At 38.0% G+C, this 12,867-nt stretch overlaps 1 protein-coding gene across 7 annotated transcripts in view; it reads left to right on the top strand.

Moving 5' to 3' along the window:
• Positions 1-5,515, top strand: part of MAPK8 (mitogen-activated protein kinase 8) — a 192,600-nt gene extending 187,085 nt beyond the window's left edge. For 6 of the 7 annotated variants that reach the window (XM_062606721.1, XM_062606717.1, XM_062606716.1 and 3 more), the window contains 4 exons: positions 438-562; positions 1,507-1,570; positions 3,472-3,549; positions 4,578-5,515. In XM_062606721.1, the coding sequence (XP_062462705.1) occupies positions 438-562; positions 1,507-1,570; positions 3,472-3,549; positions 4,578-4,723 (413 nt within the window). In that variant the 3' untranslated portion in view covers positions 4,724-5,515. Of the gene's footprint in view, positions 1-437; positions 563-1,506; positions 1,571-3,471; positions 3,550-4,572 lie in introns of all 7 variants that reach the window. The other variant, XM_062606720.1, reaches the window with a different exon arrangement.
• Positions 5,516-12,867: the final 7,352 nt, after the last annotated feature.

The following is a 12,867-nucleotide window of genomic DNA, read 5'->3' on the forward strand; positions in this document are numbered from 1 at the left end:
TATCTGTGAGTAACAGTACATGACAGTTTTTTCTCCATAAACTCTGAGAGGGGTAATAGGTGTTTGCCCAGTGCTATTCCAGACAAGGCTATGCTGCAAGCTGAGTTCTATTTTACTTAAGGATGTCTAAGGGGTGCTTATGCTGCTTACATTATATACTTATATACTATAAGTAGCTTATGCTACTAAGGGGTGCTTTATGCTGAAAATGCATAGTGAAACATGTCCAACCCCTTTCCCACCTGTGTTAATTCTCTTCAAATTTTTTTTTCTTCCATCAAATGGACCACATTCCTAAACCCCAAATTCCCTGAGGGTTGCATAGATATTAAACTGGAATTTGTTTACTCTAGGTCTCCTCTCCTTAGGAGCTTTGAAATACTGTTCAGTTGCACTGTGTGTGGCACTGGTCTAAATAGAAAATTTCACTTTTGCAGCAAGTCAAGCAAGGGATCTGTTATCAAAAATGCTGGTTATAGATGCTTCTAAAAGAATCTCGGTGGATGAAGCCCTGCAGCACCCATACATCAATGTTTGGTATGATCCCTCAGAAGCAGAAGCTGTAAGTTCTTGTTTTAGGTCTCTGATTAGGAAGGTACTGGACTAAAGCAAACTTGTGATGCTTGATATAACTGCTTGAAAGATTATTGATTGATCTACACATTTCACTAGAAGCTTAAATGAGCCATAATCATTTTTACTGACATGGATAGACTTGTTTATTAGAAATAGTATTAAGAATGGGTGCAAACTGAAGTACCTGTATGTGTGTATGTTCATGTACAATTGCATATAATCTGGGCATGTTGCAGTGCATACGAAATCTTTCGTTTAGGGTTCTAATTTATCAAGCTTCAGTTATTTGACTTGATTGTCCTTGGTAGGTTTCTGAGGTATTTACTCCTGGGTGAGAAATATTTTCATTAGTTGTAGCAATTGATAGTACTCATAAACTGTGCTTAAGCAAAATCAGAGTGTGAGATTTTGAGCTTTCAGTCATGAACACTGATGAGCAAAGGGACTAATTGAAATTTTTTCTTAAAATTCATTTCAGGAAAATTTCAGCTTGTGAAAAAAGTATCCTTTTTTAAAAAAGGTGGTTGGTGAATGTGGTTGACCCACGAAGAATAGAAAAGGATGCTTGATGTAAATGGTGAAGTTAGATTTCTGCTGATCTATAATAGAGGGAAAAGTTAATAATTAGCAGTAAATAGATAAAAAGGGTTGCTTGGGCTGGAGGTGGCTGCATTTAGGAACTCTGACCAGACTGTTCAGTTTCTGTTTTAATTATTACAATAATGTAAGCAAATCTGTTAATCAGAAGAACTTTAAAACATGTAGCAGCGCCTAGAAAATAGGCCAAGTCCAAATACAGGAGAATACGTGACCATGTAAATACAGTATTTTTTTGATCAGGTGCATATTCTGAGTACCAGTTTTATTTTTCAGTTGTTCTGGTTTATATCCATTTTAATTGCTTTAACCTGAGTTAGTTTTGTTTTTCAGCCTCCGCCAAAGATACCAGATAAACAGTTAGATGAGAGGGAGCACACGATAGAAGAATGGAAAGGTAAGAAAGACATTTTAGGTATAATAAGGCTTTTGGGAGTAGGCTAGGTCCCAGTGATTACTGTTGTTAAGGTTCTTCTGAGCAATCCAATAATATTTACTTAAACTGCTTGGATTAGCAAGCTTGGATCAGTGCTTCACAAGCTCTTGATGGTTGGGACGCTAAAAATTTTCCTGCAAAGGTGCTAAGCCTTTGTAGTGAGCTTAAGTCCTGTGCATTTCAGTCACGTTTTGCAAATCACAAAGGCAGTGTTTCTAGGGAGGGTAACTCTTCTGGACCAGCTGCTACAACTGAAAAAGGTGCAAGAACTTGAGTAATATAAGCCTGAAGTACAAGCACTAGTCTTCAAGTGAAGAGCATACCAGCAGTAACTACACTCCTTTTAAATCAAGCAGAGGATTTGAAAGAAGAAGCTATAAGGAGTGTTAGTGATAGGCAAGGTAGTTGAAGTTACAGCTGGTGTGGAGAAGTTGATGGTTATCAGCTACAGGATCCTGAGGAAGTACCTGAGTTTGAGGTGTGGAACGGGTAGTAGTATGACATAAGTCTCGTAGCCCCAAGAGCATGGTCTTTAGTGTTCAGTACTGGTTTAATATCTATATTTCCTAGTCATATGAGTTGTAAAATGATAAAGTATAAGGGGAACATATTTGTTACTTGGAAAGCTTATGCTTCATTTTGAAAGCGCTTCTAAAAGGGTGGTGTAATTGCAGAGGTTTTAGTTCTAAAAAAATGCAGATCCAGACTGCAGGCTATAAATGCCGCACTTAAGCAAGAATTTAGTGCAACTGAGTGTTCTAATACTTCGTACTGAAAATGTCCAGAAAGGGATATCAGACCTCTATAACCTTTTTATGCCCCGAGGGAAAAAAGACAAGGCAAATGTTTTGTGAATCATTTATGACATTGCATTGTGTTGGCTGTAATGGGCACTACTACCACACTTTTAAGTAGCTTTCTATTAGAAACTAACTTTTAATCATAAAGGCAGAGATAAGGAAAACTGTGGAAATTCCTCCTTCCAGGCAATGTCATCTCCCTTTTGAGGCAGATGTGCTGAAGTTATTTCAAGCAGTATGGAGTTTACTTTTGAGACTCCCACAGCCCTTGAAATTGTAATTCTTAAATGCTTTTTTCTTCTAAACTGTTTGTACATTGCATTAGTTTGGCAGTGACAGATTAGAAGTAGTATTCGGACTGTCAGCTGTTATGAGTTGCATTTAACATGTTTAATCCCTTTTTTCTATTGTTACTTCTGTAGATTCACAGCTGAAGTATTTTCTGGGTAATAAGCTGCCATTAGCCTAGAAACCTTCTGGCCAGTACACAGGGTGTATGATTGATATGTGTTAGAAGCACTTCCAAACTATTTAAGGATGAGGAATTTTCTGTAGCTGGAAAATAAAGTTGCTTTCATTTGGAGTGGCTAGTTATGTGCCAGTATTGTATTGCATTTTGTGGTGATCTGGACCTTTAGATGTTGTTGCTGAAGAACTTTAGTGGCAAATATATGTCAGGAGGATGGCAGAGTTGTATGGGCTTGTTTCTACCTATTTCTTTGAAGCCTGCTGATGAGTTTATCTGTACCAAAGAATCCATTGATAAAAACTGAGTGATTAAGACTCCGTTTATCCTCAGGTCCTGAAGTAGCCCGGACAAAAGAGTCTTTACAGTATCAGTGTGTTCTCGAGAATGGCAGACCGCTGTAGCTCCGATTTAAAATAACTATACATTTTTATATTACTTGCCGGTTGTTACGTAGACTACAGCCTGTTGTTCAAACCTAATTCCGAACAGTACTGAATCTATGAAATTCATGTACATTTTAATGGGAGATGTATTATCAATCCAGTCTTGGATTTGCAAATTCATTTTTTGCCTTCGTTTCTCTGCACTTTCAGAGTTGATATACAAGGAAGTCATGGACCTGGAGGAGAGAACCAAGAATGGGGTTATACGTGGACAACCAGCCCCTTTAGGTTGGTTACAATAAAAGAATAGTACAAAGCTACACTGAGGTGTAGGTCAGGAGGGAGTAAAGCTGTTCAAGATATTTGGGAGTAACTGAACTCAAACATATGGCTCTTAAATTACCAGTAATCCCTTAAATTCTTTTTGAGATACTGCATATTTGAATTAAATCTATGGGGTTGACACCTCTTTTTGTTAATCTGTTAAATTCCTCTATTATTGTCCCTGTGTAACTGATGCTTCATTCACTTCAGTCCTCAAGAAACATCTTGGTAGGTGTTAGTGCTCTATTGCCATAAGCTGGTTTGATGTGTAATGTGTAACTAGTGTGTTTTCAGATAAAGATATAACCACTATTTTCATCTACTGAGTAGACGTAGCAGTAGATGTGATTTCTAGGTGGGAAAATTACAGAGCACTTTCAGAAACTGTTGCTGAATTTTGGAGCAAAATGTGCCCTTTAACTGGCCATTGATAGGACTCATGCACTGCTGAAAAATGATGGTAAAAGTTGGACAGCTGTAGTGGAGTGCGCTCAGAGTTCACTGAAGTCCAGACTGTGTATCTGAGATTGAATGTATGCAGTCTGGCTGGACACCAGCTATTACCCAGCCTGAAGGGGAGGATCTGATGGGGAAAAAAAACAGGCCCCTTCTTTCTTTAATAAAATATGCAGATATATTCTAGCTTTGCATCTCAACATTTTGTAGGGCATCTCATTTCTGCCTTTATGCAGTATGGCCTTTCTGTGATTTATGCAGGACTATCTGTGATTTTTAACCTTCAGCCATCAGCATTTACTGTGATTTGACAGGTATCGTGCCATGTGAGTTCTGTGGTTCATGACATACCATTCATTAAGGCCTGTATTAAAGACTTGTGGGTTTTATTTACTTTGACAATAGATTGAAACAATTCTTCAAACTTGCCGAAACAGGGGAAAGTCATAACTATTAGGAAGAAACAGACTAATGCAAGTACTGAACCATGCAACTGTATCTGCAACTAATTTGCTGTTTTGTTTCTCATAGCACAGGTGCAGCAATGATCAATGGCTCTCAACATCCATCTTCATCGTCATCTGTCAATGATGTGTCTTCAATGTCAACAGATCCAACATTGGCCTCTGATACAGACAGCAGTCTAGAAACCTCAGCTGGACCTCTGGGTTGCTGTAGATGACTACTTGGTCTTTTGGGGGGTGGGAGGGGGGTCCTTTTAGTCATTAATAGGGCACCTTTAAAATTTGGTGGTATTTTTGAGTGTTTTTTCAAAAATAATCGTAGAATTCATCATAAAGTGCTGTAATTTTAAACTGTAAGTTGTGTTAAAAGCAGCCACTTTTTTGCTGTAATTAACTGTAAAATATTAAACCTGATAATTTTTATTGTGGTTTTAAAATCTGCATATTTGCTTTATTATTATGCTGCTGATGTTTTTTTACTGAATTTGTAAGATTTGTTTTATCAAAGCACATATTAATGTTGTTGTCATTACCATATAATGAATTATTTAAGATTTTATAGGTTTTCAATTTTTTAATTAGAATTTATTCCAGATGTTTTGTTCATGATATCCTTCAAAGTTTTATGCTTGGTCATATGTTCATGTCCAGGTGAAGGGGGAGGGAATTCAGTGCAGCCAGCTGTAGTTTGGGCATACTACTCTGGTGCTGGCAGTGAACAAAATCCTCTTTTATTTTGGCCACTTGCCTGTAATACTTCAGCAAAAGCAACAATTAGTGAATTTTTTTTAGAGAAACAGTATACAATCCTTGGCAGAATAATCGCATCTGAACAGTTTTATGAACTTAAGGAAGCAAAGCATATCTTCAAAGCTGCAGAAATATCTAGCTTAACAAAGTAATGTGATATTTTCTGCAGAGTTGTGGCATGCCAAATCTTGTGATTGCCATAAAACACAAGGATACGTCATGAATAATACATTGCAATGCCAATAAACTGTTTACTTCTAGCTTGTAGCCTGTTTTTGTACACACAAAATGAAGTGTATCCAGGATGTCTAGACTGCCAAGAGAGAAAACGTATATGCTGTGGCTATACTTTCATGTAATATGTGATTCCTGGGAGTTTTATTTCTTGCTAGTTTTGTCTATGAAGGCAAGTGCTTTTTGGGTAAAAGAGGGAATGACACAAATGCAGTGGGGCAAAATGTCAGCTGTTCTTTCTCCACCAAAAGTAACTGATTGCTAAAAACCATAGGAGAACCTCAGGATTTCTGTAGCTAATGCATTAAGTGAGCAATATATGCCATCCAAAGGAGGGAGAAGTAGTGCTGTATAAATTAATATCTATCTTCTTCATTTCACCATGAGACCAGTGTAGCAGAAATCTTAATAATGGTTCATTTTAAGTCATAAATATTCAGTAGTTTACAGCACTGATGCTCCAGGTTTCAATACACTTTTTAAACAAAAGATATATTGAAATGTATAAACAGTTACTAAATAGTCATGTAAAATGGTGCTGCTCTTCACAGAAGTATTTTAACTGTTTACATTTTATATTTGCAGAATGATTTATGTGTAACTGACTTAAGTTTATGTATGAGTTTAACAATCGTTCAGAATTTATTCCTTTGGAAAATGCAGATTTTTTTTTTAGTGAAGCTAGGCTGTACAATTGATTGCCTTGTGTAGATGCATATTTTGTGTAGTGAATTAGAATGTGAAGAAGAATTTAAATCAGTAATGCTCACAAAAGTGAGCATAAAAGAATACCGAAGTCTTGCCAGGAGCAGAGCATAAGCAAATAGTGTAACTGGCTACAGAGGTCATCCAGGAATGACAGATGTTCTTCAGTGTGGTTCCTTCTGCTTGTTGGGTTAAATCGGTATGTTTTTGAAGTTGTAATTGAAAGAGGAAAAATCATCTTTGCAGTAAGTTTCAGAAGAAATAGGAGTGATAGTAATGCTTCCAATATCTAATATGTCATCTTAGAAAACATGCAGGGTTACAAGGAATGGTAATGTCTCAAAGATGGCTTAAATTCTGTTTTCCTGGCCTGGCTAGACTACTGGTAAGTGCTGTGTGCATGTAATTTTGCTTTCCTCACTTGTATCCGATACTTCAATATTGCCTTTCTAAACCATATTTTTTAAGGCAATTATTTTTAAAGGATCCTGCCAAACTGTATATTAGCTCAGAAGAGGCAGGACATGTTTGGATTCATCTAGCACTGAAACATAGAAAATCTGCTCAAGTTCAACAGAGACCAACAGAACAGTCTATTTTGTAGAGGTTTTTTTAATCGAAGTTTAAGCTGTGAATTAAGCCAAAATTTTGGTCATACAACAGTACTCCATTGTTACATAGGGTCAGATAATATTCTCGTCAGCCCAACATAATGAAGTCAAGACTGACAAAATCAACTTCTGATGCCTGTAAATGCTGTTAAGAACAGAATTTGGTAAATACAACTGCTATGTAAATTTATTTTGGACCCCTCCAGATTGCAGCGGTGATTGAAGTATTTCGAAACTTTGAAATAGTTAATAATTTTTGCTATTCCTTTCCAGTGTCCCAAAGAAAAATAGCTTTAAAAATTAAGTTCCTGGGTTTTACCACAGTGTGCTGTGTTTTAAAACTTCACTGAGTTCATGAGCTCTTAAGAAGAATTGAGTTTTTCTTCTTTCAAGGTAGGGTTAATCATAGAATGTTTTGGGCTTATGAATGGGTGGGTTTGCCCACAGCAACCCATTGCAGTTTGAGTGAACTATGCTTAAAGGGATTATTTCAGTAAGGTCAGAGCTTTGCCTGTGGAAATGTATAGTTCACTTTTGGCACCATCTGCAGAGCAGTGTTGCTTTTCTTTTCCACTCTGTTGCCTGAATTTTAGGCAGATCAAAGTGATGGTAAATTCAGATTCAGTAACCAAATTATCACAACAACATGCTAGTTTTAACTTCCCTTTATATTTATTGAAATATAAAATTATTTCAGAAATAGTTGCACACTGCCACTGATAGCAAACAAATGGGCAGCTGGAGTTCAGCTGCCTTTGTCTAGTTATGATGTTGGATTGTATACTATCTAATACACTGTACAATTTTATTCTTAAAGTATTATTAAGCTTTATTTTAGTCTATAATTCCAAAATATTCTCATGACAGCAGGCTTCACTTAAAGTGGGTGCAACTTTGCTCTTCTAGGGCTGTTCCAATTCACTGGGAATTGGTAGGGCTGGAATTACAGTGAGCTGTCTGATTTCTTATGTCAGGTGAGGTTAGAAGTTGGACAACAGTGACTCGATTAATTTCCGCATTCTCTGGTTAGAACTGTGGCAGGCATCAAGGATAAAATAGCTCCTCTCTTTTTATTAGAAGTAAGTGTGCTCATGTGTGTGAGAAGCTGGACTGCTAGAGCTGTACCTGTGAGCTGAACAGCCTCAAAGCCAACTTGACCACCCAGGTCACCTCTGCTGTATTCAGCCTGCTAAGCTGAGCAGATGTGGCACTTTTCCTTGTGTGGGTACTGCGCAGCTTGCATTTTTAGTTTTGAAGAAGCTGACTGCGCTATATGCAGTAGTACCATTCTGGATAGGAATTCAGCTAGATACAAAGATAGTATTAGCATCCATTGTTATCTGCAAGTCACCCTCTGCCAACCTGCAGGTGTGAGTTCAAGGAGGTGGTGTGATTTAGGCCCAGCTAGTAACTCAGATGGGGTGAGCTCTATTCCAGGCAGTTGTGGCACTGGCACCCTCTGCTGCCTCTGTGTCTGAGTGAGCATGGTGTTACTGACATGGGTTGTTTTTACGGAGAATTGCTTCTCTGAACACAGGCTGTTTGGTTAGAGAGCAAGAATTAAGCACCTTGACAGGCTTTTGCATGAGTATAATGCCCTGCTTTAGAGTATATGGCATTCATCTGAACACTGCGTAAAGGAACATGATCTAAAAGCTTGTACAGGAGGATGGTTCCTATCTAGCCAGGGATCCAAAGTGTGTGACATTAACTGTTTCCCAATTAAGATTAGAGGGGAAGGGCAAGAGAAGGTGGTTCACCTTACACTTGGTCTTACTGTTTCCAGTTGCTGAAGGAAGTGAATTACTGTTTCTAGATATGCTTTTATTTGCTGTTGACAGCAGCTTGTCCATGCTGTTTGTTACAATTTATTTTTCTGTCAATGTTTTGATTCTTACATTGAGGACTGGAGCTTAGGCAGATTCTTAGGTTGAGGACTGGAGCTGAGGCAGAATTGTCTGCATTTTTTTAGGATTAGAATGAGGGTTTTAATGAAGAAATGTGATAAGACCCTGCTGCCTACCCAAATTTTCATTTAATTTAGTCTTAGTTAAGGGCACTGGATAAGAGTGGTATTTTAAGTGAACTCTTTCACTCCCTTCTCCTCTTTACATATCTCTGCATTACAGAAACGTGTCATGAATCAGATCACATCATTGTGTTTCTACTTCTGCAGTTAAAAATTTAAGCTAGGTTTTCTTGAACTACCTCACACAAACTTTCTATGTTTCTTAAGTAAGCAAAGCTAACCCATGCTATTGGAACTACACTGAATGTGAATAGAAAAATACACTTCCTTTAGAAAAGTAAACCTACTGGCCAATGTTGAGACAATATCAGTAAGTATGTTTCTTATAGATTTCACATAGGTTGGTCATGTGTAATATATAGCTTGTGTACAGTAATGTATATCTAGAATATTGTGTTAGCTGTAAATTGGTGATTTTATTATTGTAGTCTGGTTTTGTAGGTAAAAATAGCTTACTAGTAATGTCAGCTCATCCTTTACATTTTACAAGAGGACTAATTCTTGGTAAGCTTTGCATACAGATGAATTACTTTTGTAGGCCCAATATCTAGTCTATTTTTGAGAGTTCTTTAACTTTTATTACTAAAGTTGAGAAAAAAACCCTAATTATTGTGATCATTCCTTCTGCCCCTTTTGAAGTATATTCTTAATTTTATTTTGTCCCAAGAAATATGAAGGGGAAGATACACCATTAAAAATGCTGAGGAAAACTGTACTTTTTTTTTTTCTTCCCACATTTGATATCTTCTCCTGCTTTTCCTTTATTCCCTCCAAATAAGCTGTTGGTGGGGCATTACTGAGAACATTGTGGTTTTTTTACTCATTCATGCCATAGGTCATTATGTGTGCACCACTGGAATGTATACATTGTTATTTAGTATGTCAATTGGTTATAATGATATTTTAAATAAAAAAGGGGAAAAAAAAAAGTCTGACCACTATGCATCTAGTGTTTCTTCATTGCTAGGCTGGAGTGGCTTTCATAATATGGCTGCAGTTGGGAGACTTATTAGCATCAGTCTTTCCTGAGAATTCATCTGTTTTAAATGGTACTTAAGTTCCTGTCTTGTATGTGAGCTCACTCATGGGCGCAGTGACATGTTTCTTCCATTTCCCTATTGTCATGTGCTTTGGATGTGCCGCAGACTTAATACCAGGCATGTTTGTGACCACTGGGAATCCAGTCTTACTTCATTGCTGTCAACTGTAGCCATCTTCTTTCTTGGAAATGGAGCTGCTGTGATCCTGTGTTTCAGAACAAGGTAAGCCACTGGCTGTGAAGTGTAGGAAAGGCGGGCCCAGTCCTTGCACCCTCGGGAAAAATCTTCCTCAAAACTTCATCTCGGAGCAGCCTGAAGGATGTGCCTTTTGAAGAGCTCTTACTGGAGACCTAACTTGGGTGCCAGGACCACTTCCTGCACTGGCACCTCTACCATGGAGCTAAATCCTAACATAATGCTTTTCATTGCCTTCATTTCCAGCAGGGTCTCTCCATTTGTTTAAACAAAGACTCATGCTGCCTTTGAGCTGTGTTGGTCTGCATATTCTACAGTTGTCTTTTGTGTACCTCTGTAATGGAAAGAGTATTGCAGCCTGCTTTGTTTCTCTGGACCAGCTATTTGTGAGGTACTTTTCCAGGAATGCAGTGAGGTTCAGAAATGCCCTTTTTTATTAGCATATGTTAGCATGAAGTGTAGCTGATTCTGAGTAAACATATATTAATACAGAGTAAGGCCTGCAACAGTTTAGCTCTGCCAAGAGATTTGCCTGTGCATGACTTAGGCCAAGAACTAAACTACTCCATTGTGCTGCTGGCTTGTGTGGAACTTGCTAGTGAATGTAGATAATTCAGTAAGCTACCATTATTAATTTTCCTTTTCATATTAGAAATGCTATGGAGATTTACAGAAGGTTTTTGTTATTCTGTAACTGTTTAGCTTTGTTTTGCTGTTGCCTATTTTTTCTTTTTTCAGTGTATGTTTGTGTTGGGTTCCTATCACTGAAAGAATTTTATGCTTTTTTTGCTTTCATAGTAGTGGAAAGGATATTCCAGGCTTGGAAGATCACACAGGTAAAACCTTTTGTCATGTCTTATTAATACTACCAAACCTGTATATTATAAATGCTTGTAAAGATCCATGAAGTTGGCAAATGAAGTGGCAGAGACGAGGGCACAGAAACGGGAGTTAAAGCTAGGTAAGAGTATATTGCCTTCTTCAAATAAAGGACATAGCATTCATGAGGTTGAACAACAGCACAAGTGCGTTCCATTTGTTGCATAATTGTCCATGATGGTAAATGAGTGTTATGCCCCTGTTCCCGTGCTTTAGAGTTTGCATCCTACCATGGTGTGTTTCTTGGCATGAACTGGGTAGTTGTAACTTCTTGCAGGCTTTATTTACTGCAGTGGCTCACCTTTAAAAGAGCCTGAAATGTATTCCTCATGAACAAGAGGAACAGATGTTGCTGGAGCACAGTAATAGGGAAATGGTTAGTTCATTAATCAGTTTGAGTGGATACAGTTTTGTTTGTAATACTGAATTTTATCCTGGATGCAGATTAATATTATGTAGTGCTACACAACTGACATATGAGGCTAATCTGAAATTGCAGATCTAGGATAGGTGGGCTTGTTCCCCAGTTCTGCTATATGTAATGGTTACATAAGTTTAAATACTTAAAGAATATCTAGAATTGCAGCTTCATTTGATTTCTCTGAGACTTACTTAGCCAGCAAACCTGTTTAATGCTTGTCTTGCTCATTTGTTTTTTAGGCTTCTAGTCAGCATAGCTTTGTTTTTAAATTTGTAGCATGCCTGAAGGGAGTAGTAGTCTGCATTTGATTATACTGCATTATTTCCTGTATGTAAGTCATCTAAGGGATGTGGGATGGATATAGCGAAAGGTACCCAGGTGGGGGGTAGGAATAAGAAAAGGCATTAAATAACCTGGATTTGAATGCCTACATAGGAACTTTCTTTTTACAGATGTTCTAATTGAGGAGAATTACTTACAACCCAGTTTAGGCTACTCTCTAATATTAAGGTTTATTTTGTGATGACTTAATGCCACCTAATCCACTGTGCTCTTCCAGGTCAGAATCATTGTTACAACAGTGGCTTCTCACGTTATGCATCTTAATGCTGCTGTTTTAAACAAGCCACCAGGTTCCTTGCAGGATCAGTTGTGACTATAAGTAATAATAAAAGGCAGAGGGGTGGTGCATAAAAAAGGTGAGGGTGATGCTGCTGCCTGCAGGTGGCAGGGCTGCCTCGGCACAGCAGCCAGGTACCGACCAGGCTGCCTCATGCCTGGGGCTGTAAGGAATCCAACACAGCTGGATATTTTGGGAAGAAGGGAAAATGTTGTGAAATATCTGAATTAACCTATCCCTACAGCTTACTTTATCAACTTCCTTGACTTGTCTTAACCTAATCTTTCCTGGTTAAAATGTTTGGGTTTGCTTGCTTTAAATGGATCAGATTTCTGTAGGAGGAGAAGTGTTACAGTGAGGTAGAAACAAGTAAACTTCTTAATGTTTAAATATTGAAAGATTTGGATATATGAGATGAAAAGAAAGTCAGTACTGAAAGGTGTGCTATCTGCTGGTAGGTCAAAAAGGCCATTCTAAGGTTATTTCCAGACCTATGAGTTATATTCTTCTATAATAACAAAATAAGATTCAGATAATTTTTTGAAAATACTTGAATAAAGTGAGCACCTTCACTCCAGTCTGTACTTTCCTTTCAGCCAGTTTGTGTTGTCATGGCACTTTTCCTTTAAAAATCGTTCTCCTCTGAGCCTCCCAAGCTGCCTCAGCTGTCAAAGATAGGTGCCAAGAAAGAAGGAACAGTGCTGTGAGCGTTGCCTGGCAAACAGCGTTCAAGCTGAATCTGGTGGAACAATTTTCTGTGTGCAGGTTCCACGTGGCTCAGGATGCTACAAATGTTGGGCAGAACTTCCCAAAGGAGACCCTTGAAGGTCAGCCCTGGCTGCTAGTTACTGGAAATTGCAACTCCATTCTAATGATTTT

The sequence above is a fragment of the Pezoporus occidentalis genome, unplaced genomic scaffold, assembly GCF_034315485.1.
Source record: "Pezoporus occidentalis ecotype Australia unplaced genomic scaffold, CSIRO_AGI_Poc_V1 ctg98, whole genome shotgun sequence".
Taxonomy (NCBI): Eukaryota; Metazoa; Chordata; class Aves; order Psittaciformes; family Psittacidae; genus Pezoporus; species Pezoporus occidentalis.